The 26,689-nt window shown below is 42.9% G+C and overlaps 1 protein-coding gene across 1 annotated transcript in view; it reads right to left on the bottom strand.

The window, feature by feature from the left end:
* The window catches only part of SPTLC3 (serine palmitoyltransferase long chain base subunit 3), a gene marked incomplete at both ends in the record, with an annotated part of 125,259 nt that overhangs the window by 39,232 nt on the left and 59,338 nt on the right, over positions 1-26,689 (bottom strand). Inside the window, 2 exons of the mRNA XM_082671639.1 lie at positions 3,602-3,821; positions 12,654-12,759. Of these exons, the coding sequence (XP_082527765.1) occupies positions 3,602-3,821; positions 12,654-12,759 (326 nt within the window). The remainder of the gene's footprint in view (positions 1-3,601; positions 3,822-12,653; positions 12,760-26,689) is intronic.

A 26,689-nucleotide genomic window follows, 5' to 3' on the forward strand; every position in this document is an offset into this window, starting at 1 on the left:
ACCTGAAGGTCTTGAAAGGAGAGAAGGACTCACGGTGGGGTGTTCATGGATCAGCAACAGCAGCGCCGAACTCACAGTGGGCAAAACAGTAAAACCTTGCTGGCTCTTGAGAGACAGTTTTAGCAGTTTCCCTGAGGTTGGGAGAGTAGGTCAGGCCAAGGCAGTAAACTCCAAGAGTGGAGATGAATTTGTAGGACATTTTGTTACCGGAAGGCTGAAGTGAGGACAAAAAAAAACTCTACTCTCTGTAGTCGTATCTTAGCACCAAACCAATTTTTCTTTTGTGTGTTTCCGAATATTTTTTCTTACGTGACGCATCTGCCTTCACCTGTTCCCTAAAGATTTCTAGAGCTTCCTAGAAACTATTACTAGGAATATAGTCCCTGTGCCACTAACACTGACCTTGATAGTTAAAAAGAGAGTTAAGAGCTAGATTTCTAGATTTTTGGACTCAAGTAATTATTTTCAAATCTCAAGATTTACTAGGAAGCCCTAGTTTTATAGTTTTATAGTTTTCTATAGTTTTCTATAGTTTTCTATAGTTTTTATAGTTTTATAGTTTATAGTTTTATAGTTTTCTATAGTTTTATAGTTTTATATAGTTTTCTATAGTTTTTATAGTTTTATAGTTTATAGTTTTATAGTTTTCTATAGTTTATAGTTTTCTAGTTTTCTATAGTTTTATAGTTTATAATTATTTTCAAATCTTAAGATTTACTAGGAAGCCCATGAGCCGAGTGAACTTGAAATTATTAAGATTTCAGAAAAATATAAAGTCCTAGTGTGTGCACTTTAACATTTTTTATAGTTAATTTTGTTGCTTTTGTAGTATTTAGTATCTAGAATGCTGGATATACTTTAAAATATCCAGAAAAAATATGTATGATGAAACTCTGAACTCAAATTATTTAAACAGATACTAGAAAGATTATTTTTTCAAACAAATCTGTAGCATTTGCCCAATCCTATGTCCTATCAATTAAAAAGCATAGTTTAAAACAAACTGAAAGTGAAAATTCTTCAAAGTCCAGGGGCGTAAAAACTATGATTTAAATGGAAACTATACATAATATAAAATTAACTTAATTTGACAAATTAAATGCACAGAGGAGCAAATGCGTAAGTTCCATTAACTCATGGGCTCCTTAGGCTAGAAGGAAACCACCGTTTATCTGGGTTTATCACAGTCTCACCAAAACGATTCCAGACAGGTGTTTACCTGACTGAGTTTTAAATCATCAGGGAACGGCCCATGCAGACACTTTCTCAAGTGACCTCCTATCTCCCGCTCACCCTCCACATCTTGAAAACTACCCTGTGTTTTCTAGGTTTTGCATCTTGCTGTTTCAGGACAGTAGGTCTCCGCATGGGTCAGCCAAACACTCGCTAATTCTTGCTGCCACCTAGTGGTAAATTCAGAGACTGCAGAGTATTTGTGGAGGGAGTAGGGGGAAGGGGAGGGAGAGCGAGAGGGGAAGGTGAAGGGGAGGGCGGGGAGGAGGAGAGGGGAAAGGGGGAAATGACGAAGCCCCTGGGTCTAAGTATGAACAAAATAAGTTTTTTTAAAAGAGCAAAAAATGATCTACATACTTTTATCTCCCTCTTGATTAATGTAAATACTAAATAATTTTCACAATTCCTCAGTATCTACACCAAATCAATAGAAGTTACATAGACAAGAGCAAATACACTTTTAAAATAGTCCACCTGACTTTAGGATGGAGAGTATGTGAGAGAACCATACTGAGCTGGTCCTAAAGGGGCCATCAGGAGCCTTTGTTTAAAGCGGGTATCACTTGAAGGGACTCTACGGGGGACATGATGACAGCTACCACGTTCGACAACATTTCAAGGATCCACTCGCTTCAGTTTATTCAGGTGCCTTTGGTTCAGGAAACAGAGTTACGCTTGGTTAAAAATTTTGTAGCTCAGAACTTCTGCTAAAGTAATCACAAAGCCAAGTAGCCTGAGTCGGGGGCATGCCTCCTTTGAGACCCTCTGATCCCATTGCTTTGACAGTCGAGAAACGGAAAGTTTAACCTCTCACCAGATTTAGCTGAGTTTTGTAAGATCCTGGGCATTCCCTATGTTTTTAGCAACACCCAGCGAATTCCCACAGAGCAGTGGAAGGACGCTGAACAACAATGCTTTGAGCTCGGAAGAAAGTGATGCTTCTTGAAGGGTAAAGACCACTAAAAGCTCTGGACGTTTTAAGCATTTGCGCATCTCATGGCAGGGTCAGTGGCCGTAATAAAATCTGTTGTTTTAAATCATGGGCTTTCCACAGCCAGACTGTTTTCGCCGTACTCTCTGGTTTTGTCTAACTGGTTTACCAGGAGTCTGAACGCCTGTTCCTGCTGGGGACAGTGAGTGAGGAACCAGGAATTTTAGAGAAGCCATCGAGCCACCGGCATGCACTGCTTTTGAGCCTTCTTTGCCCTCCTCGCTGGAGCCAGCTACACTATCACAGTCTCTCTGGGACAGGTGTAGGCCTGGGGGAGACAGCTCTCAGGATTTGGATTAGACTGTCCTATAAAGGAGCAGATTAACTGGCTCTCTGAGCCCTGAAACCCAGGGGTTTTTTTTGTTTTGTTTTTGTTTTTGCGGTGTGTGGGCCTCTCACTGTTGTGGCCTCTCCCATTGCAGAGCACAGGCTCCGTCGCGCGCAGGCTCAGCGGCCATGGCTCACGGGCCCAGCTGCTCCGCAGCATGTGGGATCTTCCCGGATCGGGTCACGAACCCGTGTCCCCTGCATCGGCAGGCGGACTCTCAACCACTGCGCCACCAGGGAAGCCCCGAAACCCAGGTTTTAATATTTCATTTTCTTTCTCTCCACCCCTTCCCTCTTCTTTTAAAATCCTTTCAAGCATTTGTTTTATTTTAGCAACCCCCTTGGTGGCATTGGCAGTAGAATGACAGGGATAACACTTAACAGTCTGATTCCTTCAGATCAGAATCTTAAGTCACCTAGACAAGGTATCAGAGGATGACAAGATTTGACCCATGGCTTATCCAAAACTGTGGAAGAGAATTAGTTTGCAGAGAAAATCTCTAAAAAAGACATTTCCGATCTTGCTACTATTTTGATTAAAACTCTGAAAACCCACAACTTGTAGCACAGGGTCAGTGTCCTTAGCATCTGACCTCTGCTCACTGTTTCTACCACCCACCTTGCGTTTTTCACGCCACAAAATCCAAACGACTTACAGTTCTGCAGCATCACTTCTGTGGCTTGTTAGACATCATTCCCTCTTTCTGAAATACAAACCCCGCTGCCCCATCCTTTGTCTATAAGACTGACATTCGTTCTAAGACTTCTTAGGTACTGCCCTTTCCTTTGTACTGTCTTTGCCTGTGTGCACAGCCGCTGTTATCTTTTTATGGTCATGTGATTACTCATCACATGCTCCTCTGCGCTCTCAGAGAATGAGCTCCTTGACCTTCTGGGCCTGCCATGGCTGTGAACACACGGTGGCAAGGCTGCCCTCGTCAGTCAAGTGTGTTGAACTGAACTGAAGCTCTCAGGGAAATCAGAAGACCCCGCAGACTACCTTCCGAGGGCATTCAGGTTTTAAACAGACACAAGGGATCTGTCTCTTACCTTCCTTCCAGCTATGTAACCTCCCGAGGCGCCAAAGCTTTTGGTGAATGTGCCCATAAATACATCAATATCTCTGGGGTCCATGGCAAAGTACTCCATCACACCCCGGCCGGTCGGGCCCACGGACCCAATACTGTGAGCTTCATCTACGTAGAGGTAAGCCTTGTATTTCTTCTTTAGAGCCACGATCTGGGATAGACGCGCGATGGAACCTTCCATGCTAGGGCATAAGGAGAAACGCTCATCACCCGTGTGTACCCTCCAGGGAAACTGTGTCACTCTCCCTTTCAGTACTTCTCAGACAGTCTGCCCTGACACCAGAAGGGGAAGACAGGGGACATGCCATTCCTTTCTTCTGAAGGCATATTTTATTTGGTGGAGACAAACCTCTCAATCTTGTAAGGCTGCTCTGGCATTATTTCACTTGGGGAAAATAAAGAATTTACATTCAGTGGATTTAAGTGCTTTGAGTTGTTACAGCTAATTCCCAAGTAAACAGCTCACTGCACTGTTGATCAATTTATCCATATTAGTAAAGCCGACTAGCATAACTAGACTGACCATGTTGGAGTCTAGGTGTTTTGCTAGTTTTAATTAAATTGCTCTATGTTGATGTATCTTCATCAGCCTGCTGCTGTCTACTTGGTCAGTTCTGTCTGACCTAAACTCAGTGCTTGAATTGCCAAAGATTAAAAGAAGGAATTAAAAACACACAAAAGAACTTTAAGACATCATAAATTTATTAAAGCATGGGAGAAAGTCCTTAGGGTCTCCTGTTCAGTCCTCACTGAACTCAAAGGCTTATTCGAGGCTTCTGGTGGTGTCCCTTCTTTTCCTTTAGGGCAATGGTTCTCCATCTTGAGTGAGCATCAGAGTCCCTTGAATGGTTTGTTACAACACAGATTGCTGGGTCCCACCCACAGAGTTTCTGATTTAGTAGGTCTGGGATGGGCTTCGAATTGGCATTTCTACCAAGCTCCTGGGAGATTCTCCTACTGCTAGCTGGAGACAGGACTCTGAGAACCACTGCTATAGATCAACTTTTGTTGCCTAAGTGCTTAATTTTTCATGGTATTATTGTAATTTGGTAAATTTACATGGTATTTTAAATTGCAAAAACACTTCTAGTCCTCCAGCAAAGGGAAAGACAGGAAGTAAATAAGCAAGTGAAATGAACATTGATATTTACATGACACCTCTTGGAACCCAACGGATTTAGAAGAACTCTTGTCTTTAATCAGTTCTCAGAACACTTCTTAAGCTGTGTCCACAGCTCACACAGTTTTGACTGCACTGACAGGCGAGTTCTATGAAAACACACAGACTCACACCCTCACCCCCATGAAGGAGCTTGTCAAACAGTTTAAGCAACCCATCAATTTAGTTCAAGAACTAGTCAGTTGACACAAACAGAGTTGAATTTCTCCCTTCTTCTTAATTAGCTTATGTATTTATTTAATGTATTAAAAAATAATTTAAGTGTTAGGTCGATTCAGTCAAAACAGTCCAGCTGTTACGTAGTTACCCAGACCAACAGGTGTTGGATGCTTTTTCTTTTTTTTACAGGACTTTATTTTTCAGAGCAGTTTTAGGTTCACAGCAAAATTGAGTAGAGGGTACAGAGATTTCCCATATACCCCCGCCTGACATATGCATACCCTCCCCCACTATCAACATCACCCACCGAAGTGGTACATTTGTTTCAACTGATTAACCTACATTGGTACATCATCATCTAAAGCCCATAGTTTATATTAGGGTTCACTCTTGGCATTGTATGTGAAACCAAGCAGGACCCTGTGGGGCTCCTGGGCACAAAAGCCTTCTGTCCCCTGTTTCTTATTTGTAGGAAATAGGTTTCAGCTTTCATGACCTACACTGAGTTCCAAAGGGCAGGTTCAAATAGTTGCTAATCAGGGAAGAGAGGGGATGCAGAGACAAGGGAAGAGCAGTCAAGAAACAACAGTGCGGCCTTGGGTCAGGGTCCTGGTTCTGCCTCAAGGGATACACATAACAATATCTTCGAGCTCTTCTCATATTTACCCATTTGCCAACTGAAGGACATTTTGGTTGCTTCCAAGTTTTGGCAGAACTAAAACCTCCAACAAATGGAAGATGTTAACTACTTGATGAAGCACTCTTCATTCCAGAGAGGTCAGTTTGATAACCTCCAGAACCACAGAAGCTCATCAAAAGACCACCAAAGGCCAGATTAAAGGAAGGCAGGCCCTGCATACACCCTGAGCCTTATCAGCAGCTCCATCCTTGAACCATTGTTATAAAACTCCTCACCAAATCCCCCCAGGTTGGGACACACAGTTTTGAGAGCATTAGCCCCTGTGTCTCCCTTGGTCTGGCAAAGCAATAAAGTTATTCTTTTCTACTTCACCCAAAACTCTGTCTCCAAGATTTGATTTGGTATTGGTGCACAGAGGCTGAGTTTTGGCATCATAAGTTCTATGGGTTTGGACGAATGCATAATGACACGTATCCATCATTATAACATCACACAAACTACTTTCACTGCCCTAAAAATCCACTGTGCTTACCTACTTATCCCTCTCCACACCCAACCCATGGCAACCAGGGATCTTTTTGCTGTTTCTATAGTAATGCCTTTCCCAGAACATTATGTAGCTAGAATCATACGCTATGTAACGTTTTCAGATTGGCTTCTTTCACTCAATAATACACATTTAAGTTTCCTCCACATCTTTTCATTGGCTCCACAGATCATTTCTTTTTAGTGCTGAATAAAATTCCATTGTCTGGATGGACCACAGTTTATTTAGCCATTTGCCAACTGAAGGACATTTTGGTGGCTTCCAAGTTTGGGCAATTATAAATAAAGATGCTACAAACATCTGTGTGCAGGGTTTTGAGTGGACACAAGTTTTCAACTCCTTTGGGTAAATACCAAGGAGCATGGTTGCTGGATTGTATGGTCAGAGCATGCTTGTAAGAAACCACCAATCCGTCATCCAAAGTGGCTGGACCATTTTGCATTCCCACCAGCAGTGAATGAGAGCTCTGGGTTACTGCACATTCTCTGCCAGCGTTTACTGTTGTCAGTGTCTCAGATTGTGAACTCCTAACAAGTGTGCAGTGGTATCTCATTGTTTTAATTCGTATTTTCCCTGATGGCATATGATGCGGAGCATCTTTTCACATGCTTATTTCCATCTGTAAATCTTTGGTGAGGTATCTGTTAAGGTCCTTGGCCCATTTTTTAACCCAGTTGTTTGTTTTCTTATTGTTGAGTTCTAAGAGTTTTTTGTATCTTTTAGATAATGATGCTTTATCCAATGTATCTTTTGCAAATATTTTCTCCCAGTCTGTGGCATGTCTTTCTAATGCTCTTGGCATTGTCTTGCAGAGAAAAAGTTCTTAATTTTAATGAAGTCCAGCTTATTACACTTGTGCTTTTCACAAGGTCATTCTGAAAGGCTGTTTTCAGATTTTAATGACATGAAGACCAAATAGAGTCATCTTCTCTTATAGAAGTTTGCAAGTTAATTCCAGTATTTTCTTAGAGTAATTGCTTGTTAAAGTTGTTTCCATTGACGGGGAGGAGGTCCAGCCGGCTGACTGCCTAAGCTGAGATGGTAGCCACGCCACTTACTAACTGAGGACTTGGGCAACTTATTTGCTCTTCACTGCCTCAGTTTCCTCGGATATAAAATAAGCATGATGATGACACACTGCTCATAAGGCCTTTATCAGAATGACTAGAAATAATATTTGTAAAGTGTCTGACGTATAACGAGCTCCCATTGGGTTGTTCTTGTTCTCAGGTGGAGCTTAGGAGGAAATGGTAGCAACGAGGCCTAATTTGAGAAATTGGGAGCCCTTGACAACGCTCTGTGTTGAATTTTCCAGGAAGAAAGCATATGGGTGTCACACATAATAAATGGCTGTATGCCCTCAAAATTCTAGAATCTTCTCATCTTTTAAAATGTTCTAAATTGGTAACACAAACACGCTAAAAGCCTGACATGTCACAAATAGCCATTCTTTGTTCTGGAACTGAGTTTGGCAGGAACCGGAGTTAATGTTGAACAGTTTGCAGACACTCCGGGCAGCTAATAGCCATCTTTGCTTGGGCCGATCTAGCTGATGTGAGGAGCCCGCTCACCTGGTTTATATTTCTTCCTCGAAGATTAATGACTCCACAATACTGCTGATTTCAGGAGTTAATGTAGGGCACACATGAGTCCTAGAGGGAATTCAGTTTTCATAAAGAGCTATATTTACCCACACTAAGTTTTCATTCTCTCAATGTGACCAAATTTGAATTGAACCTTTCCCTGTAGTGAGATACTGAGTGTGGTGTTTACATGAAAAGGCTATCTATGTTATTGCTGCAGATTGCTGTCAAAGAACACTGTGCCAGAAACGATTTAAAAAAACCCCAAACAAACCTAAGAACAGTGTTTTATTCTTTCTTCCTGAGTGGAAGGTTGTGTTTTCTTTTGACTTGAATAGAAAAAAAAAAACAACTAAAATACAACTGTAGGTAAAGATAATTCCACCAGTTAATGTGAAGTTCTGTGCAGGGACTTGAATGATTCTTAAACCAGCAAGTCAGTGAATAATTTCTTTATATCTTTTCTATTACATAATGTATTAGCTAAGTAACAAGACTCCTTTTTGAAATCTCCCTCTCACCACATTCTCCTCCACCTATAAACCATATTACCCACTGGCAGGATTGGGATTTAAACCACTGGGTTGCCAACTTACATGGTGGAAAAATCTCCTTGGTGGGCCCTGAGTACAACCCAAGGGGAGAAAGGAAGGTGGAAAGAAAGGGGAAAAAAGGAACTAAGCTTAATTAAAAATAAAGTAACTACTGTTTTCTTTGTCTTTGTCTTTGTTTAAACCACAGAGGTATAGGTGAGAGTTTACCACTGAAGATCTCAGTCCTTAAACTTACATTATTTTGGGCAGGAGAATGGCTTACATTCTTAGAGAAAATGGCATTCTGAGATTTCAACCTTTGTTTATATGTGTATTTTTGGAAAAGGTTGGATAGTATTTCTTGATTAATTTTATTTTGAAAGTTTGGGCTCCAGCTATGCTAGTTTATACCCCCAGTTATTTGGGACCTCTCTGCCCATCTCTAGTGTATTTTTGAATAATTTTGAGATTGTTTGACCACCATGAATCAACCACTAGGCTTCTCAGAGACACAAAACTAGAAGACTGTGACTTTAAAACAAGACTTAAAAGAAAATGCAGGTGAGAACACTAAAATAATACTATTGTACTTCTAAACCCCAAATTATGGAATCATGGAACTCTACACTTCAAGTTTCAATCTCCCAATTTTACCGTTGAAGAAACCGAGCCCTAGACATGTTGATGCTGAAAGGCAAATGGATGACCTTGCATTTTCCACATTTACTTCATTGAATGTGGACACATGGGCTGATTCTTCTGTTTACATTGGGCCTCTGTTCCAGCAGGGCCACCTGGTTTGAATCCCAGCTCTGATTATCTCAGTTATCTGCCCAGGGGCAAGTTATCTAGGTCTTGGAACCCGAGTTTCTTCATCCTCACAATAAACTTAGGAGTACTGGAGGCGCTTACTCAAAACAGCACATGTGAAATGTTTAGCAATAACACATGATAAATGTGAACCCTGTCCTCTGACACCCATCCTTCAGGAGTCAAACAGCTTCGGCATGCAGATGGCCTATTGCTTTCTGAGTTGCAACTTCCTCAACTGAAAATAAATTCAATGATGAAGACAGCTACCCTTGGTTGTGGGTTTACGATGTGCTGGGCTTCTCGAAGCACTAGCTTATGTGATCTCATTTAATTCTTACAAAAGAACCCTATGAAGGGCACATAGTTATAGGCAACAACACAGGATCTACACCCATGTCCCAGGCCTCCCTCCGAATCCTGACTCCCCTATAGTCTGTATATAAATATTAATACATACATGATCTATGGATGACGATATTATTATTGCTACCATTATTATTATTATCATAACTGCTTTTGTGGAGTTTACTGACTTCTTGGATTTGGTATCTAGCCTTTTCTACCTTGATACCTACCTGAAACTGTCTGATTTGGCTGACTGCTCTTTTTTGGAGTTTTGAAGAAATTGATTTATGGGAGCTGTCTGTGGTAGGGAGACTTTGCCCATGGGGGCAAACCACAGCCAGAGATAAGAGAGATCTGGGAGTGAAACTCTAAGGAGGTTTTGTGTGAATTCTAACAAGGTATACATCCATAATACATCTCTGGAAAGTAAAAGTACATTTGTGAACCACTGGTTTCACATTCATAACCCTGGCCCTTTGGAAAATCTTGTGGGAAATAATTTCATTTTCTGGTGAGAGCAGCAAATGAGAACATCCATATGTTCCAGAACTCTACTCTAGGCCAGTCTTATTTTACGGACGAGGAAACTGAGGTCCCAGGAGGTACTGAGACCTGTTTAAGAAGGGTCCTGTTTCCTATCTATGAATGAGTGCCTTTAGGTCACAGTCTCATTTAAAGACAAGATTCCTGCGCAGGTGAGAAAAAAGGAACATCTCTGAGAAGGCAAGTCCATGGACAGTGGAGACTTCTCCCTGTCTACATGTCGGGTTGATGGAGCTGCTGTGGTAGATTGCCTCCAAAGATGGTTGCCTGTAAGTCTACCCCTCCCTGTATACACAAGCCAATCCTCCCATCAAGAGGTGGGGTCTGTTTCTCCTCCCCTTGAATCTGGGCTAGACTGGTGTCATGCTTTGACCAATAGAATATGGCATAGTGATGTTGTACCAGTTCTGGGCCCAGCCCTCAAAAGGCTGGCAACTTCTGCTTTCATTCTCTTGGAAGCCAGCCACCATGTTGTAAGGAAGCTCTAGCTAGACTGCTGAACGAGAAAAACCTACATATAGAGAAAGCACCCCAGAGAAGAGGAGAGAATAAGGCACCTCAGTCAACAGCCAGTTCCAAGAGCCCACATGTGTGAGTGAGGTCATTTTGGATGTTCCAGACCCAGCCAAACACCCCATAGAAAGCAGCCACATGAATGACCCCAACCAATGTCACATGGAGCAGAGCTGCCCAGTTGGTCCAGACAGCCCGCAGTAGCGTGGGAAATAATAACTCATTGCTGTGTAAGCCACCGTGCTTTGAGGTGGCTCGTTTCACAGCAGTAGGTCACTGGGCAGTCACCATTGCTAGTGAACCCTAAGCTGTGGTTTGTTGCCACCCTGTTTTGGAGCCGAAGTCCACACCTGGCTCCCCTATCCTCCTGATATCATGGTAGGACCCAGGCCCAACCTAGCCATTAGCAGAGGGGTTTCTTTGTGTAACTGATGGGAATATTTGACAGTGAAACGCTGGTGGTCCACTTAATTTCAGCCATGATCAAAGTACTTAGAACACAACTTCTCTTTAGTGAAGCCGAGTTCTGTTTATTTGCAGTTGGGTTCTGTTTACTCTGGTTAAAGGAGATGCCCGTCTGCTCTCCCTCCGCTGATCTGTGCTCCCACCAGTCCAGGCTTGATTGACAGGTGTTTAGATAAGTTCTCCCCTCCCAGGCTGGCATCTGGCACGAATCACACAGGGAGAAAGACCCGTGCTTGAGGCTCTGACAGCCCAGAGTCAAGATGAGATTATTTCCTAAAAGTAGCAAGTTCAGGGCCAGTGAGTGGTTACATTATTCTACAGCAGGGTTGCCCAAACTCGGCGCTGTTGACGTTTTGAGCCAGATAATTCTCCGTTGCAGGGGACTATCCTGTGCATGGTAGGAGGCTTCGCAGCCTCCCTGGCCTCTGCCCACCAGATGCCAGGACGCCAGCAGTACTTTACTGCAGTTGTGACAACTGAAAATTGCCGGATGAGCTTGGTGGTGCCCCAGGGACGGATTCCATTAGCTGCAGAACAAAGGCTGCTCTATCTCAAGCCTCCTTTGCAGCCACGCTTCCCCTTGTTGGGAAGTTAAGCCCTCATTCCCTTCCTTTTTTTTTTTTTTTGTGCTGTACGCGGGCCTCTCACTGTTGTGGCCTCTCCCATTGTGGAGCACAGGCTCCGGACGCGCAGGCTCAGTAGCCATGGCTCACGGGCCCAGCCGCTCCGCGGCGTGTGGGATCTTCCCGGACCGGGGCACGAACCCATGTCCCCTGCATTGGCAGGTGGACTCTCAACCACTGTGCCACCAGGGAAGCCCCATTCCCTTCCTTTTAATCTTGTTCACTTTCCCATAATTAACCCATAGGAAACAGTGCTCTTGCTTCTTCTAACATTAAGATTGAGAATTGATTTAGGAGTGAGTAACTCTGAAGTAATGTTTCCTTGACTCATGCACTAGGGCATCCAACAGAAGACAAACTTGGGAGCAGTTCCTACCTTAGTAACGATCATCAATTCAGACATAGGATGAAGCAAATTCAATCACAACCAGCAATATGAAAGTGCAGCTCTGACCGGCTTAGTGGGTGCTTTGTCTGCTCAGCCTACAAGCTGTGGGAAGACTGAGCATGCCTTCAGATGCTAAGACCGTCTCGCCCTCTTCCCAGCTCTGCATCAAGAATTGTACTCCAGGTTAACCTTACCTTGAAGAAAATGTGCAAGCTTTCTGTAGTCTGATGCTAACAATTGGCAAAGTTCAGCAAGCCTGGACTCTGGGTGCACTATTGAGTTAGGGGCAGCTGGGTGCCCACCAGCAGTATCTACTTTCCTGCCTTTGTCATAAAGGCAAACAGTGTTCTGAGGTTGAATAACCCATCCCGTAAGAGCCCTTGAAACTGTGGGGCAGCCAAAAGTAGTGGAATCAATACAAGTTAGCAATGCTCTGTCAGGACGTTTCTGAAGACACCTTCTTAAGTACGCCAGCCTCCAGGGTGCTCCGCCATACGTATGGTCATTGAAAAGACAGGTGACCCAATACCTGATGGTTCACATTGATAGCTCTGACTCAGGTCCCTTCATAACACCTATATCTAACTCATTTTTCCATTTAACTAGGAGAGGTCAGCCTTGCCCCATCTGTCAGCTCGCTGTGGGCCTCAGTGTGTGAATAGGTCTCCGGTTATTTACATACCTGTAGATGCCCTCCACTAGGATGAGAATCTTTTTCCAGGCTCTGCGGGTTCGAGGCTGGCCGTAGATTACAGCATCTCTCAGGAGCTTCTCTAGGCTTTGCATGTCTTTAAATAATACACACAAAAAATTGAGTCATGAGAGGGCTTTTCCTTTCCTCCTTCATTTTCTTTTTGCAGAAGGCAGCAGATATTTTAGGCTCAGCCTCTGACCCAAACTTTCAGAGAGCAAAGTCGAAGTCAGAGAACACCTTGGGGGACAGACAAGTCCAGTTTTTAGTAAACGTTAACTCTGACAAGCTGAGTAGTCAGGTTTGTAAAGCCAGCAGAATAAACCTCTAGTGGGAGCACATAGTTTCACAGGCTCTTCAAAGGCTGTCCTCACTTGCCTTAGCAGAGATTGCAGCTTTACACTAAGTGCATTTCTTAAACTTAAGCTTTGTTGCCAGGTGAAAATTAGCCCTGAGGGATATCATTAACTAACACTCACCAATCGATGGTTTAGCCACCAGCATGGTAGAGTTTAGCTGGTTTTGCACAGAACGGCAGCATTTTGGGCTGGCAGGGGTCTCACTGCCTAAGTTTTGGGAGGTGGGTAAATGGATGTGGTGTGGAGGCCATGTTCTGGTACAAAGCAGTCCTGGTTTCTTTCAAAACTTTAAGAAACTTTTGAAAGAATCATCATTTGGGGAACCAGTAAAAATGTAGATTCCTTCTCTCACTCCTAGAGATTCTGGACCAGTTCGTGTGGGATGGGGTCTACAAGGGTTCAGGTTTGGGGTCTTGGCACTCCTGGGTCCATCACTCAAAGCCAGACCTATATTTTGAGCTACATAACTGTTTTCCAACCACATTTTAGACAAAACCATGGGTACCTCAAAATAAGCATTTCCAAGATAGAACTTGTGGCAGATGGCATCATTGGCCCCAATTCCTACACTCCCCTAATTTGAGTCCTTTGACATGCGACCTCAGAGCCCTCCCACTAAAGGAACGGAAGATGTTTCCCTGCCTCTGGCTTGGGTTCAGCCAAGTGACATGCTTTGGCTAATAGAATCCAGGGAAGAGAGAGCAGGTTGGTTCCGCGCCTCGGCCTCAAGAGGCCTTACACGTTTCTGCTTTTCCTCTTGTGCTTCTACCAGCAACATGAAAAGAACACTCCCAGGCTAGTCCACAGGTCCTGGGAGGGTCCCAGGAGAGGCTGAGAGACAAGTAGGGCACAGTTAGCCCAGCCCACTTGCAGTCATGAGTAAGAAATAAGTGATATTTGTTGGATGCTACTGGGGTTTCGAGGTTGTTTGTTATGGGACTAGCTAAAGAATGCAGTCTCCAAAGGCCGTTCCTGCTCTAGACCCTGGATATCTTCCTCATATGGTTTCTCAATATTCCCCAGCACACAGCCTCCCATCTCTCTTACATGCTTCCCTGCTCTTGTCTGTCTGGAGAACCTCCACCCACCACGCAAGCCTCCACTCAAACTCTTTGGCCAATAGAACAGACTTTCTTTCTTCTTTGTGTCCTTGATGACTCATCTATTCTGGATTTAAGCACTCATCACACTGCTCATTATTTGAGTTCATGTCTCTTCTCCAGGGAAGGCAGGGACCTTATCTTATTCATCCTTTTAGCCCTAGTCCTAATGCACAGTGCTAGAGCTAAAGTGATATATGATAGTTGAATCGCTTGTCTTTTCATGGAAAAGATTGTAGACCAGGAAACAGGAAAGGGAATGACACTTTGGGATCTAAATAGGAATTATGAGAAGGGATAATTGCCTCATACCTGCAGTAATATTTCTTTAATTAACTGTGTTTTTAGCTTTTTTTTTTAACATCTTTATTGGAGTATAATTGCTTTACAAAGATGTGTTAGTTTCTGCTGTATAACAAAGTGAATCAGCTATACATATACATATATCCCCATATCTCCTCCCTCTTGTGTCTTCCTCCCACACTCCCTATCCCATCCCTCTAGGTTAAAGACAGGCAGATAAATCTTCTGAGTCTTCACGTAAGATGTAGTGTTGTTTTAGTGTCACTACATCACTGACCACTAGATGGCAGCCAAGGAAACAGAAAGCAGCTTTCTTATTTTGAGAATTTCAGGGATAACAAACGTTCATCTTTAGACCTTTTGCTTTCGGCTGGGTTCCTAAAATGTTGAAGTAACCCATGTGATTGGGGGAAGCAGCTCCCTTTTCTATAATCCACCGCAGACCTGTTAGTCTCTGAAGGAAATAAAGAGCTGATGAATATAAGTATACCTGCTTACAGAGTTTTTCCTTCTGGGACTTGGAATTTACAAGTTTTTATACAGAAATGGCACATGGTGAGCGTGACTCCGATGCCATAGTAATAAAAGCAATCCCAGACTCCAGAGAGTGGGCACAGAGGGAGCCGACCTCCACATAACAAAGGCTGCATACGACAAAGCCACAGCAGCCAACATCGTTCTCAATGGTGAAACACTGAAAGCATTTCCTCTAAGATCAGGAACAAGACAAGGATGTCCACACTCACCACTATTATTCAACATAGTTTTGGAAGTCCTAGCCATGGCAATCAGAGAAGAAAAAGAAATAAAAGGAATACAAATTGGAAAAGAAGAAGTAAAACTGTCACCGTTTGCAGATGACATGATACTATACATAGAGAATCCTAAAGATGCCACCAGAAAACTACCAGAGCTAAGCAATGAATGTGGTAAAGTTGCAGGGTACAAAATCAATGCACAGAAATCTCTTGCATTTCTATACACTAATGATGAAAAATCTGAAAGAGAAATTAAGGAAACACTACCATATACCATTGCAACAAAAAGAATACAATACCTAGGAATAAACCTAGCTAAGGAGAAAAAAGACCTATATTCAGAAAACTATAATACACTGATGAAAGAAATCAAAGATGACACAAACAGATGGAGAGATATACCATGTTTTTGGATTGGAAGAATTGGTATTGTGAAAATGACTATACTACCCAAAGCAATCTACAGATTCAATGCAATCCCTATCAAATTACCAAATGGCATTTTTTACAGAACTAGAACAAAAAATCTTAAAATTTGTATGGAAACACAAAAGACCTTGAATAGCCAAAGCAATCTTGAGGGAAAAAAACGGAGCTGGAGGGCTTCCCTGGTGGCGCAGTGGTTGAGAGTCCATCTACCGATGCAGGGGACACAGGTTCGTGCCCCGGTCTGGGAAGATCCCACATGCCACAGAGCGGCTGGGCCCGTGAGCCATGGCTGCTGAGCCTGCGCGTCCGGAGCCTGTGCTCCGCAACAGGAGAGGCCACAATGGTGAGAGGCCCGGGTACCACACAAAAACAGAAAAAACAAAAAAAACAAACAAAAAAACAGAGCTGGAGGAATCAGCCTCCCTGACTTCAGACTATACTACAAAGCTACAGTTATCAAGACAATATGGTACTGGTACAAAAATAGAAATATAGATCAATGGAACAGGAAGCCCAGAGATAAACCCACGTACCTATGGTCAACTAATCTATGACAAAGGAGGCAAGAATATACAATGGAGAAAAGGCAGTCTCTTCAATAAGTGGTGTGGGAAAACTGGACAGCTACACGTAAAAGAATGAAATTAGAACACTCCCTAACACCATACACAAAAATAAACTCAAAAGCAAACCCAGTGAACTAAATTAGCAGTCACTTAAAAGTGAATATTCTAAGGTTTTCGAAAATCTATACACGCAGAAATTATCGTACTGTTTATGCAATCAAGAGGGTCACATACATGTTAGAGCCTGAGTTTGGGAGTTTAAATGAACCCCACTAAAGAGATAAATTTCTCTCCATTCTTTTACTATCAGGCAGGACAGAAAACAAGCCTGCAAAAGACCCTGATGTGTTTTTTGTATTTTGCAGATGGCAGGAACTCATCGTGTTTGTCATGAATGGAGAGTTCGATGAGGAGAAGCTTTTAGCAGAACTTCAGAAAACCCTCAGTGTCCACACACTGGGATCCTTGAGCAAAGGGAAGATCAATCAGCCATTGTTCTGCCATGGGAGACAAACTCACTAACCTCTTAGAATCACAGAAGCTAGACAGAGAAAGATATGACTTCACTCACTGTGGGATTCTGGACCCATGTTAACATCTGGTAGTTTCTGATTTTTAGGTCCTTGCTCTATAATTCTACAGTGTGTGGGTCACAGACCTATAGGATTCAGGGGATTGTGGTTTATGTTCTTGCAGGCCTTATGAGGTTCTACAGTTTCAGCAAATCACATGCTAACATCTGCAAGGGATTTTCAAATAATGATGCTTATTAAAGCACTTATACCCACATTATGTTAATCCTCATGACACCTCTGAACGATTAGGTTTTGGTTTTTTTTTTCAGATAAGCAAACTCATGCCAGAAGGTTTGTAAAACCAATAACAACCGAAAAAAAAAAAAAAAAAAAAGACCCTAAGCCCAAACAAACCAGCTTCTTGTTGGAGTATACAGAAAATCCTGAGATACAGAAATTAAAAGAATACAGTTGATGCCATCAAGATGCACTCACACAGTGCTAACTGTACCATCATGTTACAAAGTTATAATGACACACTGTGGATTTGTAATCACCACAAATTTGAGTACCAACAACGCCTTAGACATTATTCACCACCAAGTCTGGCTCATCGAGGCGGGGTCCTGTGGTTTGTGATGGGCTGAGAGGAGGGAGCCGGCATGGTGGGTGATGAGACATGGCCTGGGGTCCACGTTCTGGTGCAAAGCAGCCCTGGTTTGTCACAGGTTAGGGAATTACTAAATCCCAGGGAGAGTCCAGCTATATGCCCAAAGCTCCAATCAGGCTTAGGTGACAATGACGCTCTGCGAGCCTGTTCCTGCACCTGTCCTTAAATTCAAAACCCTCATAATGTCAGCAAGCCCCCGGGATCTGTGGAAACTACACATACAGTCCTGTGAGAAGAGAGCCCAAGTCAACAAGGAAGCCGTAACCTTCTCAGAAGGGAGGTTGGTGCAGTTCAAAAAGTGTCTTCCTAAAGATAAGAACTAGGTCTCTGGCTTCTTTCTTACTTTCCTGTACAGCAAAAACACTGTTTCTCCTGCCTCGGCTGCCTCTTTCCTCATCTCTTGTGCAACTGAGCTTTTGTTGAGACACGAGAACTTGGCCATCCCTCCGTGCCCTGCCCTGCTCTCCATCTAGGGCCCGTGTTCAGGGCTGAAGGGCAGCCTCCACTTTCCTTGTGCTGCCCAGTGTGCTTGCTGGTTCACCCTCATTGCTCAGAGCTCCAGGAAACCTGCCTCCACCTGCATTTAGATATGTCCTCTTGTTCCCTGCTCTGTGGGCTTCTTGCCAAAATCTTTTCATGCCTACACAGGATAGACACTCAACAGCTATTTCTTAAGTGAAAAGATGTTTGGATGATGAAGAAATACTACTTGTTACTCTAATTCCTTGCCCTCCCCCCATCTTTTTCCTGTTCTTCGTGTTCCTTCAGGGATAATCAGTTTCATCCTTCAATATTGAGCCCAAATGTGAACTATTAAGCAGTAGGTACTTAAACAACTGTGAATGATGATAAACTATTCTTATTTTTAAGATGGTTTGTGGGGAACTGCCCCCTTGTGTAGCCTTTGGGGGAAAACATAATCATAATGTCCAGTTCTGGCCAGCAAAGCAAATATTTCTCTCAAAGTGACATTTATAGAGTCTCCTCCATGAGATCAATGAGGGCATTTCTGATGCATTGAAAAATGGGTGTGGGACTTCCCTGGTGGCGCAGTGGACAAGACTGCACTCCCAATACAGGGGGCATGGGTTCGATCCCTGTTCAGGGAACTAAATCCCACATGCATGCCGCAACTAAGAGTTTGCATGCCACAACTAAGGAGCCCGCCTGATACAACTAAGACCTGGCACAACCAAATAAATAAATAAATATTTAAAAAAAGTTTTAAAAAAGAAAGAAAAATGGGTGCCTTCAGTTTTGCAAGGCAGTTTGGATACATACTTTGGTTCAGGTCTTCTGAATGGGTCTGCAAATATGTTTGCAGGTGTCACGTGGCCTTTTGTAGGTCAAAGAAGCAAGGTGAGCTTCCTGGAAGTAGGCAAAAGGCAGCTGGGAGCAGAGGAGCTGGGCTGGGCAGAGGATGAGGTAGGTGCTAGGGGCAGGACCTACTTACCCAGGGGAGAGGGTCATCCCAGAAATTTCTGGCCTTGGGCACATGAGGTGAAGAATGGGTAGAGCCTAATGCATGGGGACAGAGTGTCCCATGAACTCAGACTCTGGGCCTGATGAAGCATGGAGGGCTCTGATCCTTAGAGAACGGCCTGTGGGACTAGACAGAATGCTGAATAGGATCCCTGGGGAGTGGGGTCAGTGCAGGAAGGTGAGCCTTGATTCAGGGAGCACTGTGGGAGCCCAGGGCTCAGCACCTGGATCCTGTGTCTCAGGTCAGGATGCAGTCAAGGGCGCCCAGTGAATGCTGGCTGCGTCCGCCTAACCCAACTGCCCTGACCCGGGACAGTTGCATGGGAGATGGAGGCATCACTCTACCATCTGGGGGAGGCAGGGAGTGGAAAGGAGATCAAAGTTCATTGTGTTTAGAAGTTGGAACTCTGAAGTCAGACCTCCTCTATTTAAATCCCAGCTCTGCCTCTTTCCAGCTGTCTCTAAACAAGTCACCTCACCACTTTGTGCCTCTTTCTTCATCTGTAAAAAGGGGATAATCGGTAGGTGACTCCTTGTGAAGTTGGAGCTAAAAGGAGTGAGTGCATGTGAAAGTTTCATTACAACAAGGGTTGAATACTCTTACTGTTCAAAGATATAGGGGCAATTGCTTCATTTGTTAAACAACCTAGTTCAGGAGTCTTGAGATTGAAAATGTTGTGGCTTGTAAAGTAATCTAAGTGATGTTTATAGGTTTGACCTTCCACTCAAATGACACTCATGAGCCCTCACTCCGCAGAAGAGGTAGGGCTCAGAGTTTTCCCACAAACACTGCATCCTTTGTTCTTCTTCCTCTTGGCCTTTAAATGCCTCTAGATAGAATCCTGGTTCTTCCTCTCCACTTTTTTTCCCCCTAAACCACTCCAAATTCTTGGCCTGCTCATTCCTCTGACCTTATGGCAACTCTCCTAGCTCAAAAGACTGCTTCTCCTCTTCAAGACCAGCTCAAGAAGCCCTTTGTGACTCACTTGAGTCCAGAGATGACCTACAGCCTTGCTGCTCCAAGTACAGTCTTGTACCAGCCGCATCAGTATCGCCTGGGAGTTTGTCAGAAATGCAGGTGCTCAGGCCCCCGCCCAGAACCACCAAATCCAAGTCTGCATTTCAACAAGAACCCCCACGGTGACTCCTTGTACCTTAAAGACTGGGAAACATGGTTCTAGGATCTACATCGTAAGCATTTACCAGTAAAGTGAGCAGTTACAGGAAAAAAATAACTCAGTTCTGATTTCCCCAAATCTCTGAAAGAAGTGGTTGACCTTTCCAGAGAGTTAAAATTCGCCCAGGGTTTGAGGTCCTTGAATTCTCAGGGTGCTAATATACTCAGCCCAGAGGACATGTTTAGCAAAGGCCTCCGGGTACCCCACGGTGCTTGGACCCATTTCCTCAATGCACCAGAATCATGAAGCAGACCAAGCCTGTGGGTCCCTGGTTGGAGATGATGCCTCGGCTTGTGCTGTAAAATGGCTGGAGAGTCTGTTTTGTGGTACCAATGAGTCACAAAGGCAAACTAAGGGTTGGCTATTTCCCTGAAGCTGCCCAAAGTAGAAAGTGCAAGGAGATATTATCAGCACGTAGCCAGAGGCATTCAGAGGCCAAACTTCAGCTTCTGAGTTAAGATTCATGTTACTAACAGGATAAGGCATCACGCTAGATTGATTTTCACACAAGAACCCACAGCTCTCTGTGTTCTACATGTGGTCTGGCAGTAGCCGGACTTAGCAAGTGGGTAAGAGTGCCGTCTAGAGCTGTCCAGGTACCTGAATCCTCTCAGCCCAGCTCCTTATTGCAGACACAGGCAATTCTTTGTCCAAGACATATTTTTCTGGCTGTGGGAGCATACTCAGCCTGAGTCAGGACAGCCCTCAACCAACCACCAGCGGGCACTGGTGCATAAATACCCCAGTTCCCACCCCTCAGGTGGGATAACACTGAGGCATGTCTATACTGGCACCCAGAGTTTCCTAGTAAGCTTGAGCTCCAGGTGTTTACTGTGCTAACATGCTTGACAACACGCCCTTTATTGGCCGCCTCCCCTGCTCTGTCTTCATCCCCTGCTTCTCTGCCTGCGTCCTGGGATCACTTCCTAAATAAACGACTTGCCTTCACATCCATGTCTCAGGTCTGCTCCTAGGGGAAATGAACCAAGACAAGAGCAACAGACTTGGGTTTGAATTTTGACTCTCATCACCATATGTCATGCGTGTGTCCTTGGGCAGGTCATTCAATCACTTTGAGCATTGTTTTCTCTTAATAAGTAGGAATAATGAAGAGAAACAGGAATCTGGATTTTTGTTCAATTTAAACGGTTGATTATACAAAGGGCTTAATGTAGTGCTTGGCAGCAGTGAACGCTGAATAAATGAGAGTTTGGATCTCAGTACAGTCGTCCCTTGGTATCCAGGGGGGATTGGTTTCAGGAGCCCCTGTGGACACACGAATCTGCAGACGCTCAAGTCCTTTATATAAAATGGCATAGTGTTTGCGTATAACCTACGCACAACCTCCCATATACTTTAAATCATCTCTAGGCTATTTATAATACCTAATACAATGTAAATGCTGTGTAAGTAGCTGCCAGCATGCGATAAAGTTTTGCTTTTTGTAACTTTCTGGAATTTTTTTCCCAAATATTTTCCATCTGTAGTTGGTTGAATCTGGTGGATGTGGAACATGCAGAAATGGAGGGCTGACTGTAATTGCAACATTTGCAATCCAGGAAGAAATAATCCCTGGTGATAAATTCTGCTAAAACTGCACTTCTGAGTTGTCTACTTTTCCTTAGAGAGTATAGCTTTTGCGTGTTCTGATTTTGTTCAGTTCCTCATTCTGATTTTGTGGGAAATAAAGAAATGATGAATCGCTTGAAGTTGTTGGTCAATCCAGGTCACATAGGATTCAAAGTTTATTATGATGGTCTGCAATGGTTTGACTACACTTCGGGTATATTTTTCGCATACAGAATGCAAAAATTTAAGGGCCCAGAATTCTGATTTATTTACTATGGCTCTAAATAACAAGTGGGTATCCTCTAGTATTGATCTACGTAAATATAGGACCTCTTCTCCCCCCAAAGTCAGGAGAGTATCCTTAAGATATAAGCAGAGGACACAGGTGGAGCAAAGTCCAGGAAAGCAGAGCAAGTGTGGTTGTATAAAATCCCGTAATCCTGATGTTTAAGAACATTCCAGTTTAGGAAGCCATTCTTAAACTCCGTCTCATAAGTTATTAGCTCCTATCTGGGCTGGTTGCATGCCTGCTGTACACATAGGAAGGTAACTTTCATCTTCTCCAGATCCTTCAAAAAATCTCCACGTTATCATTTTAATCTGCGTGGATATGTATTAAGGATTAAAGCATCATTGTTTACTGAGGTGTTTAGTATTATCCTGGGAATAGTAAAGCAAGAAAGAGCGCCAGCAGCAACTGATGCCTTAGCTATTAGGACTCCATTTAATTATCTTCCCCTCCATATGCCATCTCACCTCCAGGACCTCTCAAGTGAGAAGTCGTTTCAAGGACCCTGGAGGTAGCCTTGCTCTCAAAGGTGGCTGTTTCTGTGGTGTAAATACAACAGCAGGGAGAGTTGTTCATGGGTAAAAGTCCTGTTGAGCACATTAGTGAGTGAGAACAAGGGATCTGTGTACCCGAGAATGAAAGTGTATTAGTTTCTTACAGCTGCTGGAAAAAATTAACACAAACGTAGGGCTTTACAAAACACAAATTATCTTACAGTTCTGGAGGCCAAAACTCTGAAATGTGTCTTACTGGGCTAAAACCAAGTCGAGGTGCTTTCTTTTCTGGAAGCTGGGTCGGGGGGGACCCATTTCCTTGCTTTTTGCAGCTTCTAGAGGCTTCTGGCATTCATTGGCTGTGGTTTCTTTGATCTCCAAAGCCAGCAATGGCTTGAAGTTTTTCTCACGTGGCATCACTCTGACACTCACTCTTCTGTTTCCCTTTTCCACATTTAAGGACCTTGTGATTACCCTGGACCCTGTGCAATCTCTTTATTTTAAGATTATCCGAGTAGCAACCTGAATTCCATCTGGATCCTTCATTCCCCTTTATCACAAAATATAATATGGTCATAGGCTCTGGGGATTAAGACACAGGCATGTTGGGGGACCATTATTCTACCTCCCACAGAGAACTAAAGAGCCACAGCAGTTCATGCATAACAGAATGTCATGGATTAAATGATGGACTCTGACCCTCACCGCATGCTATTCTTAATTGGGAAAAGCAGGATTTGTACAGACAGTGCCAGGCTTCACCACTGAGGGGCTCTATGATCTTGGACAGGTATTCAACAACCTATTTAGGCCTGAATCTCCTCACCTGTAAATGAGGACCGTCCACAGGGTTAAATAAATACATAAAAGAAGGTTATTAGCTCAGCATCTGGCACAGAGTAAATTCTCAATAAGTGCTATTTGCTGGTATAAAATAACCACAGCAAACACGTATTGTAAAGATATAGATAAAAACTGTTATCTGTCTTCTGGGGGTATGAAGAGAGAGCATGAGGATTAAGTTACTGAGTGTTTTAAGAGATGTGTAAAATTGGAAGATAAAATGAAATCCTTGAATTATAATTTCGGCAAAGGGTTAAGGAATTACAATTTTGTCTGAAAATAATTTCAAACTTAACAAAAATATTTGCAAGAATAAGAATACTACAAAGAACACCCAGATACATTTTACTCAGATTCGTCTATTAACACTGAATCCCATTTACTTTATCATTCTATCATCTATCTATTATCTATCTATCTACCTATCTACCTAACTATCTATCATCTATCTATCTACCATCATCATCATCTCTATAGAATTTCCAAGGGAAGACTGGTGAATGGTACAATTTGGGCTGAATTCCAAATGAAATCCAGATAGAGAAGGTGAGATATTGCGATTTGTAATAAGAAATGATGTATTTGGTCTTCATCCGCTACACTGTTCCTGGCACATAGCTCCTAAAACACTTAGAATTTCCTAAGTGCCGAAAGCTATATTGGTGTCTTTTGTTATGTTAATGAGGTGACTTTTGGAAAGCACCTGAGGATGGGGGCTGGTTGCCAGGGGAACTGACCAGTGATTAGAGAGTTGGAATTTTCAGTCTTTCCTTCCAATCTCTGGGGAGGGTTAGGGGCTGGAGATTGAGTTCAATCACCAATGGCCAATGGCCAATGATTTAATCAATTGTGTCAGTGAGACCTCCATAAGCCCGCAGAAGGATGGGGTTCAGAGAGCTTCTGGGTTGATGAAACAAACCTGGAGATTCAGGGAGAGGTTGTGGAAGCTCCTGCATGCTTTCCCACCCACCTTGCCCTGTGCATCTCTTCCATCTGGCTGTTACTGAGTTATAACCTTTTATAGTTAGCTGGTAATCTAGTAAGTAAACTGGTTTCCTGAGTTTTGTGAGCTGCTCTAGCAAATTAGTTGAACCTAAAGGAGAGGGTGATGGGAACTTCTGATTTTTAGCTGGTCACTCAGAAGCACAGGTGACAACCTGGACGTGAGATTGGCATCTGAAATGCGGACAGACCTGTGGAGTCTGATGCCGTCACCAGGTAGATAGTATCAGAATTAAGTTAAATTGTTGGATGCCCAGCTGGTGTTGCAGAATTTCTTGGTGGTGTAGAGAACCCCACACACATTCGAATTGGTTCCTGAATCATTAAAGGGATAAGAGAACTGCTTTGAGGAGAGCTGATCTTTACAATCCATAAAGACACATCTTTTCCATCTGATGCTGTTCAAAATTTTAACTCAAAGTTGCTTGTATCTCTGTTTTCATCTCCCCTGGACACCTGGGAGGGCTACTAAATGCTGCGAGCAAAGCTAAGCCCTCCAAGGGACAGCATGGCACACAGCAGAACACAGGCACTTTTCCTTGCTTCCTGAAGTACATACATCTTGGCTTATATACATATCTTTGTGGCTCTACATTAACTGGCAAAGGAAGGCCTTAATTTTAAGGCTCTTCTCCAGTAGTTCAGCCCCACACTCAGGACACGCTTGGGGGTCTTGCTATCTTTGCACACTGCAGATTAGTCTTCTGTTTGAAACGTCCTTTCCCTCACCCCTGATTAGAATTCTCCCAATCCTTCAAAGTCTATGGCAAATGCTATGCATTTCATGCAATCCCCTTAATGAGATGACCTCTGCATTCTTCTGGGTCACCATAATGTTCTCTACTATCCCTTAGTGGCGCTGGTGATGACCATGACGAGGATAATAATAATCATAATAACACAGCAGGTACAAACAATTCAGTAGTTTCTATTACCAGGTATTGTGCTAAGCACTTTATATTCCTTCTCCAGCATACCATGAATCAGGCATCATAATAGAGATTATTTTTGGAATTAGTAAATAGAGATCCAAGAAGGTTAAGTAATTTTCCTAGGACCACATGATAATAGGCTATAGAACAAGGACACTAACGTTTGGATCAAGGCCTATACTTTTTAGAAAAAATACCAAATTGATGGTTTTAAATTTATATATGCTGTATGATAATTAACAAGTTAGGAAAATTTATTTACAAGGAAATGTATAGATCTTAAGTACACAATGCAATGAATTTTAATAAGAACGTGAGCATTACCCCACTCAAAATAACAACATTTCTATCACCCCAGAAAGTTTTTCATGCCTCTTCTTACCAATTTTCCTCCCCTACAAGGAGAGGCTAGTATTGTTGTGATTTATATCACCACAGAGTTGTTTTATCTGGTTTGAGTTTTCTATAAGCAAATTCATACTGTGTGTACTCTTTTGTATATGGTTTATTTAATTAAAAATTGATGTTTCTTGAGAGTCATCCACTTTGTGTCAGTAGTTTATTCCTTTTTTATTGTAGAATTGTCTTCTATTATATGAATAAGGCTTTTTTTTTTTCTATTCTCCTATTGATAGATATTTGGGTTGTTTCCAGTTTTGAACTTTTATGAATAAAGTTCCTATGAAACAGTCTTGCACAAAACTTTAGTGGACATATGCTTTCATTTTCCTGGGAATTCTGAGCTGTGGGATTTCTGGGTCATAGCATAGGGATGTGTTTAGCTTTACAAGATTTGCCAAAGGGTTTTCTAAACGAGTTGTGCCACTTACACTCCATTTATGGGATGGGTGAGTGTTCTAATTGCTCCACACCTCTGATAACATTTGATGTTGTCATCTTTTGGATTTTAACTATTCCAGTGGATGTGAAAATGTACATTTGTCAAAGCCTTTACTCTTAACCACTACGCGATACCACATGGCCCTTTTTCGCTTCAACCCATGGTAATTACTTTTGTATATATCTGCTCCTCCTACTAGATTGTAAGCTCTCAGTTAGCTAAGTTATTACCTTATCATTTTTATAGTTCTCCAAAGCCCTAACATAGTGCCTGAATCAGAAAGTTGTTCAATAAGTGCTTAGTGAGTTTTGGCTTAGAACACTTTTTCTGCATTTTGTGACTCCCTTTACCAACTTTAGACCAGGAGTATAAAAAAGTGCTCATCATGGTGAGAGGAAGCCTGAGGATAGTTAATGTGACAACGTGTGTCTGGTGATATATCTCCGGGTATACTGGCAAGATCCAGGGTCAGCTTAGACTAAATGAGGTTAGAAAATAACCTTATATTAGGGCTTATATCCCTCACTATGCATCAGAATCACGTGGGGAACTCTGAAGAAATGCAGCTGCCTTGGTCCCAACCTGAGTATTTGAATTCACTTGGTCTGTAGGTGGACCAAGTCATTGACCTTTCATAGATATTCTTAGAAGTTTCTATTGTGCAACTAGGACTGTGACATTCCATTGCCCTCAGTAG

The sequence above is a fragment of the Grampus griseus genome (genome assembly GCF_964374135.1).
Source record: "Grampus griseus genome assembly, chromosome: 14".
NCBI lineage: Eukaryota > Metazoa > Chordata > Mammalia > Artiodactyla > Delphinidae > Grampus > Grampus griseus.